Raw genomic sequence first — 22,636 nt, forward strand, 5'->3', positions numbered from 1 at the left:
CGACGCTATGTCGGGGGGGCTATCGCCGCTAATAGAGCCATAAAGCGAACATTTATTGATCTACAAATTATTTTTGGGGCCTGCCGCTGGGTTTGTTAGCTCTCCGACTTCTTTTCTTCTGCTGGCCAATCTAAATATTCATTAGTGGCGGCTTGATTGTCGGACGATCGCCTCAGAGATGGCAGCGTTCTCTCGATTTAATTTTATTTTTATGGATACCTCCGAGCCCGCTGACTACCGTCGACGACAGAGAGAAACAAAATAAACAAACACTCTGCTCAATCGATCGTTTCGGGTGGTCCCCCAAGATCAGAGCCTCTGATGTGTTCATTAGGGTGAAAGTAGCTCAGAACATCATCAGCCAGATTCAGATTCAGACTTTGAGTGATCTAATTGGAGAAACTGGAGCTTAAAACCTGAGACCTGAGATCCGAGACTCAGCCCCGAGGATTGCGTTAATTGAGAGCCCATAAAAGTGCACTAATTTAGTCGAAATATCCATAGAAGCGTAAAACGTTCACACCTCAATTGCACAAAGCCAAAGCAACGAGTCTATTAAGGCGCAGATACAGATACAGCTGCAGCTACGGCATCAGATACATCCACCGCTGCAGTTACAGATACAGATACAGATACTTTGGCTGCCCATATCAGTGTCGCCGTACTTGAGACAATCTCACATCTCGGATCTCTCTCAAACCCAAATCCAAAAGCAATCCCAGTGGCAGGCCACCTGATGCTCCATGCCAAGCCAGGCCATCGGATTGATTACAGTTTCTTAATGAAATTGTTTGCTAATATCAGCGGAAAATGCGGTTTGCAATTTGTCAAACCAGTTGTTGCTCTGCGGCCAGCCAGGCTCACGGACCCAATCAATGCTATAAATGTAAGCGATATCTCCTCCAAAGTATTAAGTCGCTAAAGGTGTGAGAGCGCGTAAAAGGTTGCCTCGGCATCTCTCGGCTCGTTTCGATCGTTTTTGAAGGGGATTCCTCCTTAAGAGGAGAGATCCAATAGAGATTATCTAATAGGAAACGGTTTAGGGGGAAATTACAGTTAAGGTTTAAGGGGGTTTTGGGTTACACAGGAAGTGTGTGTTTATTTAAGGGTTATAATAGATTTAAAAGGGATTGTTTTATATATTTATATTTGTTTATATTTTAGCTTAAAAGTAAATACTTGCAAAAGGTAAAAAAGGTCTCAAAAAGGGTATCAAAAAATATAAAGCGTACTTTTAAAGATCTTATTTATAGATTTCTTATTATTATTCTTTAAGGTTGTATAAAAATATACTTTAAAGGTTATAATTTCAGTCTGAAGCCAAAAACGCAGTGAAGTAGTCATTTCCGACCCTATAAATCATATATATTCTTGATCAGCAAAAGCAGGCAAACTTTTTTAGGCATGTAAAAAGAAAAAATTTTTTTTTTAATTTTTTCAAAAAATGATAAGGGGTTACATCATTAAAATTCTCAAAAATCACAAAAAATTTAAATTTTTTTAAATGTTAAATTTGGTATGCAAAATTGTTAACCTATTAAAAACTAACTCAGAACTGTTTACCGAATTGGAATTAATGAATTTTTTACTTAGTTATGATAGATTTCGTCTCCTGATCCCATTGCAAACTGGAAGGGTATACAGACTTTGGCTTTCCATAGTTAATTACTTTCACATTTTCTTTTAGAAAGATAAGGCAAATATATTTATTAATTTAAGAAACCCTGTAAAATGCTTTAAATTTACATTAATCAATTTAATATAAAATTTGTGTATGTAATACCTCGAAAGCTTTAGCTTAGCTCATTTACTTTAAAGTTGATGGTAATTTCTGTGAAAATTCTATATAGGTCTTTCTAGGTTAATGATGAGTTTTATGTAACAAATGTGTACCCAAGATGACTTGTATTTATATTTTTAACCATAAATTTGCACTTTAAATACAATACTAATTATTTATAGTGCTCAGGCACAATTCTCCATAATAATACCCCCAATCAACTTGCAAGCTTTCTTACTTTCATTTGCCGACTTCAATTTGCGTTTGAATCAACATGTTTTGACACCTTCAACCTCGTACATAAAGCATATTCAATGAAGCGCCTTGCCCCAAGCCAAAAGGAGTTCCTTTGGCTGACAATTTCATATGCAAAGCCGGCAAGGGCTATGCAAATTAGCCTCGAGGCTATGGCTATGGCAGTGGCAAATGGCAGGGAATACAAGCAAAATACCGCCGTCGTCGTCGTTGCCGTCACTGATAGAGCAATTAAGAAATATGCTTTAAAAATATTTTCATGCAGGAGAGCAAATTATGCTTAGGAATGTTGTCGCTTAGCCTTTGGCGTTTGGCGAGCTACCTGACTAAACCCGACTAGGCCCCGACTTGGCCTGGCTATTTTCGATGCGATCGATTGAGCGATAGACAAAACGCTGACAAAGTTAGCCCGGCTAACAACATCGGCATCGTTTGTCGATTGCGAGTGTCACCGGGCGTCAATCACTTCAATTAAACGTGCAATCAAACTGAAGCGTCGTCATGTCAATATTCATCCAGGTGTCTGTCCAGGTGGGGTTTTATGTGTGGGTGTCGGGAGTCTCTACCCCGAGAACTATGATTATCAATCGATCGGGCCATCAATCAAATCGATAGCTTTCACTTTCCGCTTGAATGTAAATTTTCCCCCATCCATCTCTCTCCGAGTCTTTTATGGCTTATTAATGATCTCGGCTCGAATGTGCGATCATTAGAGACAGATACGAGCTGCGATCGCCACAAAACAGATCGCTTACACCGAAGCGCGGGCTCAGGTGAGTGGTTCTTGGTCGGTCTCCATCTCCAGCTTGATCTCAACTTCGATCTCCACCTCGATCTCCATCTGTATCTGCATCTCCAAATGTATCTGTATCTTTATTTGTACCTCTATCTCCCCTGTGACGCTTTCTGTGTGTGTGGCCCGTTAGTTTTGAGATCTTTACAAGTCAATTTCGGACGCTGCAATTTTTGTTACGAGTGTCGTTCCAAAATACTGAAATCCTTCAGAAACCAACTTAATTGCGAGCACTCTCATTCATTTCCAGCGCCTTAAAAGCAAGACCCACCTGGCCTGCTGGCCAGATTCCTTTTGTGCCAGCTCCGGTTGCTTCTTCTTTTGGCATTTGCAACTCATGTTAAGCATAAATAAAACAAATGCGTTTATTTTAAACATATGCCCCAGTGGCGGCTGCAAGAAGCTTCGGCCTCAGCCTCAGCAGCAGCCTTCATCTTCATCTCCAGCTCTTTTTTTGGTCCAGACTCTCCAGCAGTTGGCATCGCCAAGTTGGGTCATTCCCGGCCTGCTGATGATGAAGACATCTTCCCGTTTCTGTTTTTGTTTTTCTCCGCCGTCTGTTCTCGGTCTGTTGTTCTTTTTTTTTATTTTGATGAACTGGAATTTATGTGAATGTGCGCATCTTGGTTTTTGTTGTTACTACTTACTTTCTGCAGGCTTTTGTGGAGTACCAGAAAAAGGCCACGGGTTGGGTTTTGTTTTGGGATTTGTTTGGCGGTAAATGAGATGGGTACTTTGATTTTATTTAGATTTTATAATAGAGTAAGCTTTGATTTTAATTCAAAATTAATTAGAATTATTTAGAATATTTATATCAAACCCAAGACCTATGTTATTTATTTGAATAAGTTTTCCAAAATATATTTCTTCCTTTTCAAACTAATTTCACCTTATAAACCTATCCTTAAATACTCCCAAAACCCTCCACCACCACCCATTCCAACCTTGATTGAGTTCATATAATTTGTATTAAAGCCAATTTAAGCCAAAAAGAACCCCCCGAGAGCCTGCCTTCCGGCAACTCCCCTTCCTACTCAACAAAAGAAAAGCTTGGAAGGAAAACTTTTATTGTGTCAAATTTGCGCAGCAAAGCAATGAAAAATTTAACACGCTATAAATCACAATTTTCCACCAAGAGCAGAGAGAGGGAAAAGCAATTGTTGCATTGTAAGGCGTTTTGGGAAAGCACAAAAAAAAATAGAGAGAAGCCAGGATAACTCTGGCAACCCCTTGGCCATGTCCTTGCTACGCCTTGGCATGCAGCTCCAGCTTATCTCCGCCCTGCCAACATGCGTTTCTACACAGTGGGTGGGTGGGCGTAGGTCACCATGACTTGGATTTTCCCAGTCATCGTCTCCCGGCTGTCTGACAGGTTCAAGGTCTGGCCAGCTACCAGCTCCTGCTCCTGCTCCGGCTGGTCCTTTGCCTTCTTTTAGAGTTTCAGTTTGTTTTTATTGTCGGCTGCGTGTGAAATTTAAAACCGTGATAACACCTTACAACAGCCACGCCCACTTGTCAGTCCTCCCCCTTTCGGGCGGCCTTTTTGGATTTCTCTGGTTTAATTTCGCGCCCGTCGGCAGCTTTGGCATTTTGTTGACAAAATTGATTTGTTCAATTTTTCCAACGATTTAACTTAGGGCATGACTTGGTCGCGTTGCCATTAGTGCCGCTACATTTGTTTTGAAGGTTGTTTTTTAGCCTCCCAGCCCCCCTCCATAATGGCTTCCCGGGAATTTTCGCACGTTTTGGCCAGGCGGAAAGTTTCCCTTCTCTCTGACGTCGTGGAATTTAATCAATTTCCGATATTTTATTGATTCGCGTTAAAAGTAAATTAAATTTTAAATTGTCCGAAGGCTGCTGCTTTTTGTGCAAACTGTTTTAATGTCTATGTATCTCTTTTCTTTTCGTTGCAGGTCGAAGTAAGTACAAGGAAAAAGGAGGAAAACAAGTGGGAACTTGGACTTGGCTGCTGGAAAAATCACAGGATCAATATAAAGGGTTTTTCAGGGCATGAAAAATGCAGTTGTTCTATAGACTTCATACGAAATCTAATTTAAAAAATATTTTAAAATTGTTTTCTTTAACTTAAATGCTTGATTCGAATCTAGTAATTTATAAACAAGCTAAAGATATATTTATGTTGTATTTCCTGCTTAAAAGTAAACAGAAAATCAGCTTAATACATTCCCCACCCTGACTTCAAGTAATTTCCTCCCGAACACTTTCCCTGAAAGAATTTCCCTAACAATTTCCACAAGACACTTACTCGCCCAAATGCCTTATGATAGATGTAGCTCTTAAATTACAAAATACTTGCCACATATTTTCAGTTTTGGTGTTTTTGGGAAAACATCTTGCGGTTTGGGTCAGTCGACAACGTCTCCTTCGCCTTCCTTTTGCTGACCAAAATATTCCCATTAGTGAAAACCTCATAATTGCTTCATCTCTCGTTTTCCATTTGGCATTTTCCCTTGGCTTAGGACTTTTCCCAACTATTTCCAAAACGAGCTTATAACTTTTGACTACTGTCGCTCCTCGCATAGCCCTTTCTCCGAATGGAATTTTATTTGCTCGCAGGACCCACATCAAGTGGAGCGATTCTCTGCGCCTGTCCCGCTGTCCGCCCCGAATGCTGTTAATTAAATCCAAGACAACTCAAGTCGTTGCTTCCTTCCGGTTTTTTAGGGGATGTTTTTGGCAGGACATCTTCTCGCTTTCGGGAAAATTAGCCACAGTCAAAAGTCATTGCGTTGATTACTTTTTGGGAAAATGACGCGAGCAAATTTTCCAACCAAAAACTTTAATTGTTTTAGCTGGTGAGGAGTTTGCGAGGAAGACAGCTCCTTCTGGGGGTTGACTGGACGCATTTAAATGTGAATTAATTGCCGGGCATCCTCGCTGCATATATGAGGCGCAGGATTTATGTCCGCCCGATGAGTTGGCAGTCGTCGGGCAGGTTGAGGCACAGCCACAGGTCCAGCTTCAGGTTCAGTTTCTGCAGCCAGCCCCTTCCATTTTCCAGTCATGTTGGTGCCATTAAGCGCTCCCTGGAATTTTTATGACCATCCTCATTGTGTTTTTCTCACCAGGTCCGCGAACGCGAAAGCCCAAAAAGCCAGCCACGTCCAGTGCAGCGGCGGGTGGCGGCGGCGGGGGAGGGGGGGGCGTGGGCGGCGACAAGGGTGAGGCCACGGACGGTGGCACACCGGAGGATAAGCGGCCGCGAACGGCCTTCAGTGGCACGCAGCTGGCGAGACTGAAGGTGAGTTAAATAATAATTAAAATCACAAGGGGTTTAATAAATATTAATTTTCCTATAAAAATACCACCTTTTCTCTTAACTAATCCACTTGTTTTACCAAATTTTCGCCCACTTCCAGCACGAGTTCAACGAGAATCGCTATCTCACTGAGAAGCGGCGCCAGCAGCTGAGCGGGGAACTGGGCCTGAACGAGGCCCAGATCAAGATCTGGTTCCAGAACAAGCGGGCCAAGCTGAAAAAGTCGAGCGGAACGAAGAATCCGCTGGCGCTGCAGCTGATGGCCCAGGGATTGTACAACCATTCGACGGTGCCGCTGACCCGCGAGGAGGAGGAGATGCAGGAGCTCCAAGAGGCGGCCACAGCGGCGGCAGCCTCGAAGGAGACCTGCTAAAGGGAAGGCTATAGAGATCGAGCAATATCTACGATTTAGTATTTATATGGAAGGCATAGCGTGTAAGGCCTAGGTCTTAAAACTAACTAAACGATTAAGTTGTACCATATTCTAGTCCAGCGCACACGCAACACGGCATCGAGTAGAAGAAACCAAGCAAATCTTCAAGAAGAAATCTTCAGAAGAATACAAAAGAGACCCGATTGCGTGTGTGTTCGTTTTTGTATAAATAGATTCATAAATTCACAACTAAATAATTTAATAAACATTTAAATTATATATGCCCGTCTGCGTCGTTATCACAAAGAATTTTTGCATAATTTTTATTTGATTTGCCGTATCTGTATCTGGTTATCTGTATCTGTGGGTGGTCCTCCATCTCACGGATAGTTATATGAATATGTGGGCGTCGGCATTAATTACTCAATTAACGAATGCGCCAGATCAAACGATTTTTTATGGAGACAATTGCTGGAATTACAATTCAAATTAAATTAAATTGAATTCATTATGCAAATTGATTTTTAAAACTCGCTATCTGTGAGCATAATCACGCCTAATAAACGGCGTCTCGATCGCGCTCTGACTTCTCCTAACATTAAATTATTAAATTCCTCCTCTTTGCTTTTTGTTTTCTGCTTTTCGCGCTCTCCCTCCATCTAATTTAGCCATTAAATTTGCATACAGTCGTCAAATCCATGTGGTGTGTGTGTGTTTGCAGGTGTGCGAGTGTGCCAGCGGCACAAATTGACACCTTGACGGCCCGGCGACGGCGTCAAAGCGGCAGCAGCAGACGGCGCTTTTGCAGAGCTTCGCTTCGCGCGCTGAAGTTCAGCGTCAACATCGCTGCGCGTAGGTGTTAAATGTGTCTGTCATTGCAGGCGGCAATGGGTTAAAAGGGGGGCTTAGGGGGAGGAGAGGAAGTGGGTTAAGAGAGGGGTTTAAAAGAGGTATAAGGCGGTACAGTGGAAGGCAGAAACACGGTAAGCTATCAAAAGTTGTGGAGTTTAGCAACAAAATAAAGGGATAAGTATAAACAAAGCTTTTTTTATAATTAAAAACATTTTCTTTACAAGATTTACTATAATATTATATAGCTTAAGAGTTGCCTTCTTCAAAGAGAGCAGTCTTATAACAAATTTTAACTGTGCTAATTATCATCGCCCTTCTGCTGCCTTATGTTAAGAATTTGTTTTTAAATATACTTTTTATATAAATTACCTTTAACTTATAAATTTAGTTATTTCAACCGATGAGCTAACTAAAAAACCATTAGCCAAACCATAAATAAAATGTATAACAAGTAATCTTAAGTGTATACTATATAAACCATTATGGTATATTTAATTTGTGGCTTTTTGAGCAACTGACAGACAACAATAACAACAAAAATAACAACAAAATCACAGTTGCGTTTAAAAGTGCGAAATAAAAATAAAACAAAAAACAAAACAGAAAAAAAAAACGTCTTAATTCGCCGTGAATGATTTACGGTTCGGTTTTGGGTTTCATTTCACGTTTCCACCGGCGACATTTGTTTTTGTTGTTTGAACGTAAGAACTGTGGCGTTATACAGGCCATTACGTATACGTATGACAGTTTATTCGCGACCAGCGAGTCTCCACTGTGCGTGGGAGTTTCTTCTCCTTGTGATTTCCTCTCCTAAGTGATTTTTTATGGCACGCGTTCGCGTTCGCAGATATAACTTCATAAAAAGTCAATTTAAGTTTAGTAATATTTTGCTGAATTTATAGATGGCCAACAAGTATTTTGTTTAAGCATAATTTTTTATGGCCTTTCAGGGAAGGAGAGGGAGAAAGAGTGAGCCATGAGTCACGGTTGCACGAGTATATTACGTTATAAATTCAATAAATGTGACCATAAAAAGGCCCATTCAAATACCTTGTCCGCGTACATTAATCCCGCTGCTGTCCCGGGGTCCATACCGGGGTGATACCCCCCTTTAACCCTTCTCCCTCTCCCTCTCCCTCTCCCGGTCACACATTACAAGAACGCCCCGCTTAACCCCTTGTGCGCCAAATGATTAATGTCTGGCAGCTCGCAGCCTTGGCGAGAGAGTTAAAGCCGAAAGCAGCATCCCAGAATCCGGAGACTCGAGAGTCCACCGTCCAGCGGCCAGAGAGGGTTCCCGGAATGCCCCGCAAGTAACCCCGAAAAAAAAGACAATACGCATAAATCTATGGGTTGACACTTAGTACCCAAAGACCACAGACTTTCAAATGAATTTGTTTTGCACAGCCAACAGCGTAGAGTCTGTAAAGGCGTCATAAAATTGGCAACAAATTGTTTTCACGCCGTTTTAAATACACATTTTTTAGCCAATACTTGGAGACCGTTTAATGAGCGGAGCCAAAAAGGAACCAAAACAGGGAAAGACCGGAACGAGAACGGGGCGAAACGGGAACTGGGAACTGGGAATTTGGCAAGTGCACAGGGAGAAATATGGATTTTAAATTATGAAATTAAATATTTGAGAAAATTAGATTAATTATAAATTTATGAAAGTGAAAATATATTTTATTGAAATTATTTTTATACCCTTGCAGGGTATTATAATTTCAGTCAGAAGTTTGCAACCCAGTGAAGGAGACCTTTCCGACCCTATAAAGTATATATATTCTTGATCAGCATCAACAGGGGAATCTTTCTAGATATGTCAGGAAGAAATCGATTTTTTTTTGCCATTTTTGCAAAATTTTAAAAGGGGTTACATCATTAAAATTTTTGATTTTGATAAAAAATTGAATTTTCAAAAATTTTAAATGAAGTATGCAGATTTATTAACTGTAGAAAATCTTGCACAGAACAGTTTTCCGATTTAAAATTAATGCTCTTTTGGCCGAGTTATGATATTTTTAATTTTAAAAAAATCAAGAAGTTTTTTAATATAAAAAATCCGATTTTATAATACAAAATAATATTTTTCTAAGTCAAGGAATCATTTCCGACCCCATAAACCATATATATTCTTGATCAGCATTAACAGACGAATCTTTCTAGACATGTCCGGAAGAATTCGATTTTTTGGCCATTTTTGCGAAATTTGATAAGGGGTTACATCATTAAAATTAGCAAAAATGACCCAAAATTTTGATTTCTTAAAATTTTAAATTTGGTATGCAGTTTTTTTAAATTAATAAAAACTAACACAAAACTGCTTTCCGAATCGAAATTAATGCATTTTTGGCTTAGTTATGATATATTTTAATTGTTACCTGCAAGGGTATACAAACTTTGGTTGGCCAAAGTTAGCTTTCTTTCTTGTTTTTCTTTAATGATAATTAAATTAATTATTTTTAATCATAAGCATCTGCTATTACAAAATTATAAAACAAATATTTAACAATATTATACAAAGAATATTACCATATTTACCACCATTTTCTCTCTCTGCATTTTGGTTGAACGACATTCAGCGCGTTGACGGACGCTCTCGCGTTGCTGTTTGGATGCTGGACTCTCCGCCAATAAATTTGCGGCTAAGGAGATAAGCTTATAAATTTTAACTGTAATTATGCGACACAAGATTTATGAAGAGACAGGGACCAGCCAGAGTCTGGTAACTGGGCTCTGAGTCTGCCTCTGGACTCTGGCTCGGCTGCCCTTTCGGTTTCGGATTATTAATGAAACACCAACTTACAGCGAAATGCGCTCACACTTCTCCTTCTCCTCCCCCCAGAAGAAGTGTTGCCCAGTGTCTGTTTGTCGGCCAAAACTAGCTGGAGATTTACGAGCATTCTGGCTATTCGGCGGCGCTTCTAATGCCCTTAGGGCTTAATGAGTTTCTGGGCCTATGCAAATCCCAGGGTTCACATATACTCTGTATCTGTATCTGTATCTGTATCAGTATCTTGAGGCGACTTTATTGAACCATCTACACACACGCTCTCACGTGTGGGTGTGTCTCCTCTCGAGGCGGAGAGGTACGAAGACCACCCACGGCGCGGCAATCGCTTGAAGAGATCTGCGTATTTGACATTGCCGATCGCCTCATTACGCCTGCGCTCAGGCAATCAAGCCACGAAAAAAAAGATACAGCGGAGTATCTTTGAGATACAACAGCGGCGTGGGAGCTGCGATAATTTCAGCACAGTCAGCCCAGCTACGATTGAGCAAATGAGTCTCATCCCAGCCAGATTATTGAGCTGTATGTTCCTGCAGGAATATATGTATAGGATAGTGGATGAGATGGAACAGCCTTTGAAACTAGAGATGTTTCTTTATGGCCATCATAAGATGGTTGGCTTTAAGGAGGCCTTAAGCTGCCAGAGAGCCTAAGATAGGTGGGAATAATTCTGAAATACTAAGAGGAGATTGTGGATATTTATTTTGGAATTGTAAAGGCCAAAAGAGAATGCTTTTAAAGCTTATATTGATATTAAATTTATAATGAATAAAAAATTATAATTAATTTTCTTTGGGATCAATAGGAGAATGTCTTTAGAGCTTATCTTAGTAATTCAAATATTTAATATTTAATTAACCTTAACTAACCCCCAGTTACCGCACGCTACTCACGACTTAAACCAGCAAAACCCTTCAACTTTCCTTACGAAAAACACCTCACTCACCCACCCAGGTAACAGGTAAATATAACGCCCAGGTGGGCTGGGTTAATTATGCAATGAAAATACCTCAGAGTTGGTTAGAGCTGGCTGTGTGACATATGAAAATGGGGAAATAACATTACGTTTTCATTCGTGAGTACACCCAAAGTGCCATTTCGAGCGGAAGTATCTTGTTAACATGCAAAACAAGCCATTCCCGAGACTTTGGGGGAGAACTGAACCCGGTGAGTGGATACAGGGATACCGAAAAGTTGGCTATATAGTTTGCCTGTCTTGCGATTTTACCTTCTTCAATTCAATTAGGAAATACCAAGGGCAATCGGAAGTGCTATAACTGGGTAAGTGAATAACTAGGAAGGGAAAAGGAGTCTTGGTTTTCATTGGAAAGCCGCATCGTAAAATCTAACGATGAAGCCCCACCCTGGGATTGCATTTTCATGGCACATTTGCAGCGCAATTTTAATTGTATCAATGGGCAACCCCTTAGAGCAACCCTTTTTTAAACGCTATTGGTCACGCATGTCCTCGAAAGGGATTGTACTCTCCAGCTTGTTGGATATTTTGGGCAATAAACACGTAACCCGAGACCTAAATAATATTTAAAGTGTTATAAAACTGTCGCCAGGACGACCAGGAGGCAGATGTCACTCGAGTGTCACTGAGTGTGATATTGGTTTTTTCGATTAACTATAAACATCTGTGACCTGCCCAGCCCAGGCCCTCCTCCTCCTCCTTCCTCTAAGACCATCAATTAGACACACTCCAAACTCCCCTGACGACGACGAGGAACTGTCAAAACAGAAATTGATTGCGTCTGGGCTTTGGGACCTGGCCTTCGTGGGTGTGTTTATATATATATATATATATTTCAAATCAAAACATTACTTGGCACAAATCGATGGACAATGAACAACCGCAACTGTGTGGGAATTCACAATTGGCAAAGTGACAAACGGTGGCAAGGTCGGTTTGCAGTCAATTCCCAGAAGGCAGACACCATGTCCACCTTCTCGGCATACAATTAAGGCTAATAGGGAGGTGCTTCTAGGAGAAATTGGTAAGAGAAAAAGGGGTGATCCCAGAACAGCTGGAGTTAAAAACCTTTAGTGATCAATCGTTTAAGGTTTACTATGTATTTCCCAGTTTCTGTAGTGAAAGTTCTTCATAGAACCTGGCATAAGGAACCCTAAAAAAATATAGAGAAATTCGTAAGAGAAACCCCTACAAAACCCCTAATGATATGCACAGTAGCCAGACTTCGGGGAGGTCCAATTAATCGAGTGTCGAGTCGGACATACAAATTAAGAGTCATAAATCCACGCTCACTCTACGGGACTGTTGAAAGTGCTGCCCGCGGAAGAAAAGGAAATGTCACCCAAAATTATGAAGGTTTATCGAAAGGGTCTGGCCCGGTAGAAGGCAACCCTCGACGATCCTCGCTTCCCGCTCCTCGATTCCCTTCCTTAATTCATTATGCATCGAACGTGCGCATTAGACCAGGCCAAAAACCTGGGCCAGAGCGATGTTTGTTGCAGTTCTCGGGGTCCCTGAACTGAAAAAGGATACAGAGAGAGAAAAATTGGGAGAGACAAATGAAAAAAATCTAAAATCAGGAAACTATATTAAAATTATGTACTAAATATATCTACATTTTAAAATACATATCCAAGAATAAGACTTTAGGAATGTCCAAGACCTTCTAAAGGTGTTCACAAGTAAAATAAAAATCCAATAAAAAATCTAGAAAATCTCTACAATAAAATTATAGTAAATATTAGCAAATATTAGTAAAGTTTTCCTCTCAGTGCCCTTGCACAAGTTGCCACAACAACGAGGTTGTTGTCGCCGTCTTGCGGTTGCCACTTGGCAATCTTAAGTCGGTCAGCGCATGCGCGCCTGCATATTAAAAGCCGACAACGATCGGGAGCGACAATTGGGGAGTGGGGATCCGATCTCAGAGCGATCCCGATCCGCAGACCAAACCCCTAACCGAAACTGAGACCCAGACAGATCGATGTTGCTCATTAGTATTATGCTCATATGCATACGTGCTCGCCGGTTATGATGAGTGACATTTGATCTTGTTTTGTGTCAAATTAAGAGGCTGCAGCTGGCGCAGAGATCTGGGATGGGGGAATGGGATTTCAGCATCAGCATCCCAAGCGATGATCGTGCGACCTTTTTTTTTCGGGGCCCACACTTAAGCCGTTGAGTGCTTGATTCCTGGTACTTTTGGAGGCGCTTCATCTCGGAGCCAGGGCCACACGTACTGCTGCTGGCAGGATCAATCCCTGACCGAATCTGTATCCGTATCTGCGTTGTCATGATTTGGCACTCGAGTGGCACTCGGTGGTGGTGGCTTCGGTTAATAAAAGTTGGCAGTTGGTCCGAGATTGGTCCCCATCTCGGGTTCCTCACTCTCTCTTCTTTTTTTCCTCTGCCGATGTCTGATGATGTCTCATGTCCGATGATGGCTCAATCGAGGGACCACACACCAAGACCAAGTTGCCCCGAAATCTGGAGCAAACCTGTTGCCGGGCGACTCAAGGGCTTCCCCTTCTCAGCTCGCTGTTTTTTTCTTCTGGGATGATCTCATATGCAGATGACAGATCACACAGGACCACCGAGAGATCTTGATCCATTTGGCCAGCAGCCAGGCACATGTGTGAGATGGTGGCGATAAGAAAAGGACTTTTTCCAGGTGGGTGATCCTGGGGAGTGGGGGGAATGGTTGATCCTGATCCTATTGGGAAGAGTTTTGACTTATCTTTCTTATTAAATATGGAATTTAGGTTTGAAATGAATATATACAAGATATATCTTGTATGAAAAATATATGTTTATTTAATCCTTTATATATCAAAGAAAAATTAACCAAAAATCTTGAGAATCTACAACTTTTCAACCTTATTTTATTTAATTAAAATTCTGAAAATGTATAAAAACTAGAGACATTTCCCCTTTTGGATTGATTGAAATCCAATTATTTAGTTCTAATCTAGATAAACCCCCAATTATCCCCTTGATCTCAACACTCCTCAGCTCATCAGTACTCCTCAATTGATCTGCTTAGATGTCAATCAATGAAAGTGATTTGTTGTCGCCCATTTGTCACTGTACAAAACACTCATCAAAGCGGATTGTCAACCCTGCATACCCTTACCGATAAGAGTAAGCCCTGGTAATGGCATGAGTCACTGGAGATCACTGCCCAGAGATTAATCTCCTCCATTGGACATCCATCCATCTCGAGCTCAACACTTTTATACCCATTTTTTCCCTCACTTTATCCCCAGATTAATGGAGACTGTCCAGCGATCTGAATTCGTTTTGGGATATATTCAAGATTTAGCCAAAAGATAAACCCCTGATGAATATGTCCAACGAGTGGAAAATGTGCGGCCATCATTATTTTTTTAATTAAGCAAGTTATGTGGTGTGTTTCCCTTTATTTTTTTAGTTTAATTAAGCCATAATTTATCGCCAACAGCACGCGGACACGCAGAGGTCGAAAAAAAAACGGGCCACACATCGTCGACGGCGGCCTCTCCTCTCTCTCACCTGTACAAAGGCGACACCTGCCCCGTGTAAATTACAGAGACCTATGCAAAAAGGCAGTAAGAACACGGAACCCCCAGAACAAAGACCATAGCTGGGAGTGAATATAAGCCCGGTGGTCCAATTAGAAACGATCTTGTCAATTAGTCAGCCGCCAAAAGGTAATTCTAACTAAAGAAAAAGACAAGCCGCAACCATGTCCATCTGGTCTCTGTGGAGTTTTTACCGAAATTTAAATTGTGTTCGAGTTTTTTATTTCTCTTTCCTTTAAGATCGATGCGAATACAAGTCTGGGGAGAAATTATATGGCTGCCGTGGCGGTCGATTCAAATTTTTCAATTTCTCAAAACCCAAAAAACACAATACAACCGATCAGGAGCAGTACATGTTGTCCAACGGTTGTCCCCAGAGAAGTTCCCCGGGCAGGTGACTCTGGTCTGGCTCTGGCTCCGCGATTTACCTGGAATTCGACGCTTAACTAATGATGCTCATCAGGCCAGGGATGGTCCCAATCCGGCTACCGTATCAAGGGGGGGCGATCTCTTTGGCACATTTTCCCTGGAACATTGAAAACAGAAATCAATTTCCAATGCCCCAGCGCTCTCGCTTAATTATCCATTATGAAAAATTGCAGTCGTTAATGTTTTCGGTTGCCTATCAAAATCGGTTTTTCCAAATAAAAACAAAAAAGAAATCAAGAGAAGAATGGGTATCACCACCACTGCCGTCATCATCATCATCATTATCATCGTCATGGAGATGTACAGCAGCTGGAGAGGGAGTGGGAGCAGGAGCGGGAAGGAGCTGCAGGAGTGGGAGCAGGAGCAGCAGCTGGACTGAGGAGCAGGGAGCAGCTTCAGTGAGGAGCGTTGAGCGTGTAAAATGCTTTTCCGCGTCTTCAACTCGCAGAAACCTTTGGCCCTGTTGCAAAATGCGGCAGCCACAACAACAGCAAACCATTGAAAAGGCCCAAGGAGGAGGCCAGTGGAGACAGACTTTTGTGCACTTACAAAAAAAGGGGAGAAGAAACAGAAAGAAATTAACAATAAAATAATAAAATAATTTAATTTTAATGTCAGTCAGATGCTAGTAACGCTGTGAAGGAGTCATTTCCGACCCTATAAATCATATATATTCTTGATCAGCATAAATAGCCGAGTCTAACTAGCTTTATTATAAAGAAAATTATTTTTTTTAATTTTTTAAAAATTTTACAAGGGGTTACATCATTAAAATTGTTAAAAAATCGATCAAATTTGAATTTTTTTAAATTTGTAAACTGAATATGCAGGTTTATTACCCTAACAAAAACTAAGAAAGGATTGCTGTCCAAATTGAAATTAATTAATTTTTGTCCAAGTTATGAGCGATTTTCTAAAGAGTTATACAACCTTAGACTTCCTTTTTTATTTCTAAAAATTACCTTAAAAAAGCCACGATAAACTTGTATTACATTATGTTTTAAACAAAATCGCACCCCCTTTTTCCCCCAGTGCACATACCCAACTCGTCGCAGACACGGCATCTGGACCACCCAAGAAGTCACCGTCTCGGACTCCGCTCGGCCTGCTGGCCAAGAGCCGGGGCCATTGGCGAGCGAGTGGCTATTAAGCCAGCCCCAAGCCGGGACCACTCGATGATTACTTGAAATTCAATTGCAGTCCATTAGGAGTGATTAATATGTATGCGATTCGGCGGCAGCAGCCGGACAAGTATCTTACTAAGCTAAGAGAAGATCGGTTGAGCAAAGAGATTCTGCACAAAAATGCACTGCACTTAAAATTATTGACACTTTGGCAATGGCTTCGGGTACGTGAGCCGGCTACTGTGAATCCCAGCCGGGCTAAGAGAGCGGTTAAGAGAGCCACAACAAAGAAGAATCAGCAGTGAAGACTGCAGACTGAAGACTGAAGACTTGAAGACTGAAGACTGCATCGCGGGACCACACACGAAGATTTGAGGCTGCGCCACAGGCAGCTCTGGGCAACGGAAGGCGGCAACATCGACAGTAGTTTTGCGGCTCGTTTGCTGCGTTGTCCTCCCAGTGATCATGATCACGATCATCATCATGACCATCATCATGATTGTGGTCATCATCTGTATCTCGAAGTTAGCTCGGCGCCAAATTGCAGCAAAGTAAAACAGCGTTTAGCATTGTGCCTTGTAATGATCTCGCTCAGGCAATGTCCAAGTCTGCGAATCTTCTGCCAGAAGAGAGAGGTCTGGATTCTTTCGCAGACCAGCTTAAGAGAAGAGTCTTCTTCCACCGAGAACTCGTTCGCTGGAGTTAGCGCCTCTGAAAAAAGGGTGTAATAATTTATGTATTTTGATTAGGCTGAACGGACTCGGCCCGTTCTTTGGGCTTATAATTGATAAGTGCTTTTGAGATACTTTTTAATGAAGCTAATGAAATATACGTGAAGTTTTCAGATATGTCTCTATTTGTTGGGGGTAAATGGGGGGTTTTAGATATTCTTGAGGAGATTTAATATAAGTTTTGGGTTTTAAGTTTAATTTAAATGCTGATAAGCATGGATTTTAATAGTTAAACTTAAAGGTATGTATTATAATCTCAAACCCTCTCAAAAATAATATTATTCCACAAACTCTCAATTAACTTTACCTTAAACTCCAGTAAACCCTATCTAGATAGCCTTGTATATAGTGAATTTCCCTCTAATGACTCAGCCGCAGTCTTAATTGTTTTGCTCCCAATTAAAGTAATTTGGTTATTGTGAACGAATTAGGGTCGGTGCTTACTTTTTTTTTTGCTTTATCTTTCGAGCGAATTAGATGTCTTTCGCCATTAATTCGAGGCAGAGAGATCAGCTCAATTACAACAGCGGCGTCCACCATTTCTCCCTTTTTTTTATCGCACTAATTACACTGCGAGCGCCTGGGATTGCTCTGAATCTGAATCTGAATCTGGGATGGATTTAGGGTCTCTCTGCACCGTTGGAGTTCCAGCGAACCGGGGAACCGAGAGCCAGAGCTATGGGCCCATAAAAATCACATCAAAGTCGCGTCCGTTTCGAAAACTAGTTGCTATAAAACTGCAATTACCCGGCATGCACTAAAACGCTCACTCGAATTTATGGCCAAAACGGGGTACAAAAAAATAAGGGAAATATATATAAAAGAGAAGAGCCTTAAATCTTGCACTGCCCACCACCCACTCAACAGAGGATTTTCCTCTATTTCTATTTCTTTTTCTTGTCTGTTGTTCTCTTTTTTTTACGTTTTCCCAGGGCTATTCTTCTTGGAGAAGCAGCGAACCAACCAAAAGCTCAATTTGTACCTCAATTAAGGCGTCGACCATGGCACAGTGGGGCCAAAAAAAAGCTCTGCCGCTTGTGGCGCATTTCCGTTTCCGGTGAGTGGAGCTGGGCACTGAGAGAAAACAAGGCGGGGAGTAGGAAATATTTTAGATTTTGGAGTAAAAAATTATTCACAAAAAAGCTTGAACTTATATTTGTATTTATATCAATTTATTTATTTATAATATAAAATATAAGATACGTATGGCTTCCTTTTGAAACAACTTTAAATACTTTCTAAATTATTTTCTTTCCAAAATCAATTCCTTGAAATCGAATTCCTTTCCAGTAAAATCCCCTTTTTAATTCCCCAATTTAATTCCCCATCTTAAAACCTTATTTTCCCTCACTGTACTTCCCACCCTTACTCCACCCCCCCTTGGTTTCGCCGCGACGCCCATGAATTATGGCCCTGGTTCGTGCTCAGAGGCGCTGCACGGCGTCAGATAAAAAAGTGTTTGGGCCAAAACGAAAAGCGTTTTCGCTGAAATATCCTGGCTCCTGAATGGAGAGATAACCAACGGCAGGCGCGCGATTTTCAACACATTTCTGCCAGGATACAATATATACATATATATATATCCATATATATACATCCTTTTTCTGCTGCGTTCGCACAGGGTTTGCCTTCCGCCTTTGCCTGACTCCCCCTTGTGCCTTGATTTTTCCACCCATTTCCACCGATTTTCCTCCGCTTTACCCCTGTTTTCCGCCCCGCTTTTCCTACGTTTTATTGCGCCAATGTTCAGGCTGCAGTTTCGCCTGGTTTTTCCGCTTTTTTGTCGTGTTTTTCCTGGCTTTTTGCTTTTGTTTTTCCTTTTTTTTCTTTTGTTTGCCTTATTGAGCTTTCAGCACTTTCGCTGTTGGCCTTTTCCCTGTTTTTCCAGGGTGTGGTGGTGGGGTGGTGCGCCCCGGCGCCAGCCGGAAAAAAGTGCAGAATCAAATAATTTACTTTCCAATTCGCGCTGAGATCACGTTTTTAATTTGAAAATTTTACAACTTGCGAGCTGCGAACAATGTTTATTTTTACCCAAAGCGAGTCAGGGGCGGGGCTCGGCAGCAGCAGTGCTTTTTGGGGGTGCGAAAAGTGGGTTTCTTTTTTTTATATCCTCGCGAATTCAATTCCACACTTCCCCCCTAATCGGGCGGGAATCAGCGCTGAATTTGTTTATGAAGCCGCTGCTGCTACCAATTAACCCTTGGCTGTTGTCTCGTTTGTAAGCAACTTTTGCATATGGAAAGCAATTTGTTTTTGGTTACATTTCTGTTTTACGTTTTTTTTTTTTTGTTGTGACTTTTACAATAAGTTTTGGGTGTGGAAATGAGGTATTTTGGGCTATTAGATGATCTGGAATTGGTGGAGATTTAAATGGGAGATACATTTGTATCTTTTAATGAAAGTTTAGTAAATATTTTAGGTTTTTTGTGAGCTTCAAAAAGTTTATAATTTTTGTGGATTTTACTTGTATTTATATCTCTCTATACTTTTGCAGGGTATTCTAATTTCAGTCAGAAGCTAGTTACGCAGTGAAGGAGTCATTTCCGACCCTATAAATCATATATATTCTTGATCACATTAACAGGCGAGTTGATCTAGCTTTGTTTGGTTAAAAACAAATTTTTTGAATATTTTCAAAATTTTATAAGGGGTTACATCGTTAAAATAGTTAAAAATTGCTCAAAATTTAGTATGCAGATGTAGTATGCAGATTTGTTATTCCAGAAAAAACTAGCTTAGAACTGCTTTCCAAATTGAATTTGATGGATTTTTGACTCAAATATTATATATTTTTAAGCTTTAATTTCTCAAAAAAATTAATATAAAATTATAGATAAATATTTAAATATACTTTTTAATACCCCACTAAGGGATTTTAATATTTTATAGTTTTTATACATGTTTTGTTTATGTTTCTTTTGTTTTGAAGAATTTGTTAAGCTTAACTTTAATTTTTTATTTTATTTTATTTATTATATTCTGAATTTATTTTTATTAAATTTTTAATATTTCTAAAATGGTTTCTTTTTATTCAAATTAACCCTTATTTTTTAAATACCCATAAAGCCCCTTTCTCCCTGTGAAATCGGAAACGCAACAAACATTTTTCATGGCATCCGCTGAGCCAACAATTTTTCGGTTTAATTGGCGTGTGTTTTGGCCAAATATTTACTTTAGCTCGACTCTCGGCTCATTCCGAGTACCCAGTGCTCCGTTCTCCGCTCTGAGCTGGTGTTTGCGGAACTTGATTAATTAAACGGCGAACTTTTTCGGCCACCCACAAACCTAACACGCATGTGTACGTGAGATTTTGATATATGATTTCGCAGGGAAGCCCCCAGTAATGGGGGTAACATTTCGCATAATGCAAAAATATGCAAAATCGAATGCAATGATAAATGACAAACTTCCGTTGCAATCCTCGAAAAGGAATCGTTCCTTTGTCATATTCAAATGCAAAAAAAAAAAAAATAAATACAAATAAAAACAGAAATATTGTCATTATCGGAGGAGGGAGGAGAAGAGCAAGAGGTTGTCTCCCATTCCGGGGGATCATTTGTCTCGCGGCGGCATTGACCACCCGTATCTTCAGGCTAATGCATTTCTGGATATTCAGTTGGTCAGTAAACTCAGTTACTCAGTTACTCACTTGTTCATTCATTCACTCCCTCGAATGCATTTCAATTAGACCCCAAGACTCTGTGGCTTTTTTCATTGCCCAACAGGCTTTTGTCTTGACCCGCGAGTTCAAATTAATAATTGCTTTCTCTCCACTCCTCTCTCACCTGGCCATGGACAACACCTCAGTGACATTTACATGCCCCTCTAAGACCCACGAAAAATAATGTTTGTGGCATTAATAAGCATAAAATAATGTTAATAATGTCATCATTGGAAGGCCCCCCAACGGACCCACCGCTGAGGTGGGAAACCTGTGTCTCCTCTCCTGGCGGGACACGCATTTATTCATTTCTACATATAATAATAATAATCATATATTTATGGCTCATAAACGAAATGTTCAATTCATTTGATGGCGTTTAATGCCGGCAATTACATCCGGAAACGTTGCCGGAGAGACCCAAAGGCAAAAGGCGCCGCACTCTAAGAGGTTGGGTGCTTAAAAGAGATATTTGTATACTTGGCTGGGATTTTTCAATCACATATAGTTAAGGTGTGGTCCGGGAAAGCTAATTACATTTTTATCTTTATGGTTTTTCTAGTTTGATATGCAAAAGAGGTGTAAGATTGGTGTATCTAAAGTGGTCTTAGGCTATCTTATAAAGATATTCTTGCTTATTTTTATAGGTTTAGTAAGTGGAGATTATGGAAGAGATTATTCTAAAGGCTCTTAATGTTTAATTTCTAAAGATATTAATATGAGATTGCTATATTAAAGTTTAGGTTCCCCAGGTTTCTTTTAAAAGAAACCTTTAAACCAGCCAACTGATCCATTTTTTCCCTCTTCAGATACAATTAAATGGCCCAAAAGATACTGCCAGATACTCCCAACCAAAGATACTCTATCCAAGCCATGTGTAGGAGCAGTTAGAAATCTTGTTAGTCTCAGCTCAGCTCTTTTGAGCCTGGCGCCCGTGTTGACCAACTCAATTAGCCGGGCATTGAGAGCAGTTAGCAGCCGAGGAGGAGTTGGTAGGTGCAAATCGATGGCCAAACAAAGGCGCAAGCAGCTGGGCAATTAGCGGGCAGCAAATTGTACGGACTCACGTTGCCCTAACTCCGGATACTGGATACTTAATATAGAATGCAGAACTCTGCTGTTAAAGACAATCAATTACAATGGGTTAACAAAGCGCGGCTCAAATATTTGGTCAGTGCTAAGCGCCAGCGGGTTGGAGAGGAAGGGGTTAAGGCCGAGCCGATCAAATGCGTTGAGTCAACACACACACAGGCAGCGGCATTGACGTCTCCGACTTGAAGGAGGAGACGATCATGATGATGGTGATGATGATGATGCCGGTCTCCAGCCTTATATGTTGGCGTTGACTTCTGCTGAAAATCCGAGTACATTTGAATGTTTGTTTAGGCTCTGGGAGCGATCTCAGTGAGCTCTCCGAGTTGGCAGCCCATAAGAGTTATCCATGAGATACAGCTCCTCGCACTCATGAGATACTTGCTGCCCATGCCATTGGTAGCGCCGCCGCAAACGGGAGAGTCCCGACTTTGGAGCGCCTGTCTGTTGGCCATAATTGAGTGCACTTTCCACGGAACTCTGGCAGGCAGCGATTATGAAATGCCAACAGCTCTGGCACAGCTTCAGTTTCAGCTAGAGCTTCATCTCCAACTCCAACTCCCAGCCATGTTCCTCCACTGACAACCCTCTGGACTCTCTGGCAAATGGCGAACATCAGGCGCTCGTAATCGTTACGTTTAAGTACTCGCATTTTCCGTATTTCATCTGCCATTTGATGCCCTGCACAGCCCAGCAGCACAAATCTCGTAAATCAATTGATAAAGCGAAGCGGAAACAAGTGGCAGCCTCAATTGCGTTGGGCCAAATAAATCTGCCGTCGCCCATTTCCCAGTTTTTAGTAGATCTTCTCGAGGAGAGAGCGGGGGGAGCGGCGGCAATTAAGGCGACAAAACTGCAAAGCGGCGAGCACCACCCAAAAAGCGCAATTAGCGATCAGTTGGGGTGCCCATTGTGGGGGGGGAGGGCTGCCTCCAGTGG

The 22,636-nt window shown here is 41.2% G+C and overlaps 1 protein-coding gene and 1 long non-coding RNA gene across 2 annotated transcripts; one reads left to right on the top strand and one right to left on the bottom strand.

Moving 5' to 3' along the window:
- Positions 1-2,889: 2,889 nt before the first annotated feature.
- On the bottom strand, positions 2,890-3,563 carry LOC108073128 (uncharacterized). The gene is made up of 2 exons (XR_001770653.3): positions 3,476-3,563; positions 2,890-3,425 (listed from the first exon to the last, which is right to left on the bottom strand). It is a non-coding gene; the product is annotated as an uncharacterized lncRNA (long non-coding RNA).
- Positions 3,564-5,886: 2,323 nt separating this feature from the next.
- Positions 5,887-6,760, top strand: LOC108073127 (homeobox protein E60). The gene is made up of 2 exons (XM_017164626.2): positions 5,887-6,090; positions 6,209-6,760. The coding sequence occupies exons 1-2, from the start codon at positions 5,887-5,889 to the stop codon at positions 6,479-6,481; spliced, it is 477 nt and encodes a 158-aa protein (XP_017020115.2). The 3' UTR covers positions 6,482-6,760.
- Positions 6,761-22,636: the final 15,876 nt, after the last annotated feature.

Source organism: Drosophila kikkawai, chromosome 2R (genome assembly GCF_030179895.1).
Source record: "Drosophila kikkawai strain 14028-0561.14 chromosome 2R, DkikHiC1v2, whole genome shotgun sequence".
Classification (NCBI taxonomy): domain Eukaryota; kingdom Metazoa; phylum Arthropoda; class Insecta; order Diptera; family Drosophilidae; genus Drosophila; species Drosophila kikkawai.

Excerpts from the sequence above, each read along its gene's own strand:
- LOC108073127 (XM_017164626.2), top strand. The coding sequence starts at position 5,887 with ATGACCATCCTCATTGTGTTTTTCTCACCAGGTCCGCGAACGCGAAAG. Across the intron at positions 6,091-6,208 it reads CGCAGCTGGCGAGACTGAAG|CACGAGTTCAACGAGAATCG; the intron begins GTGAGTTAAATA and ends GCCCACTTCCAG.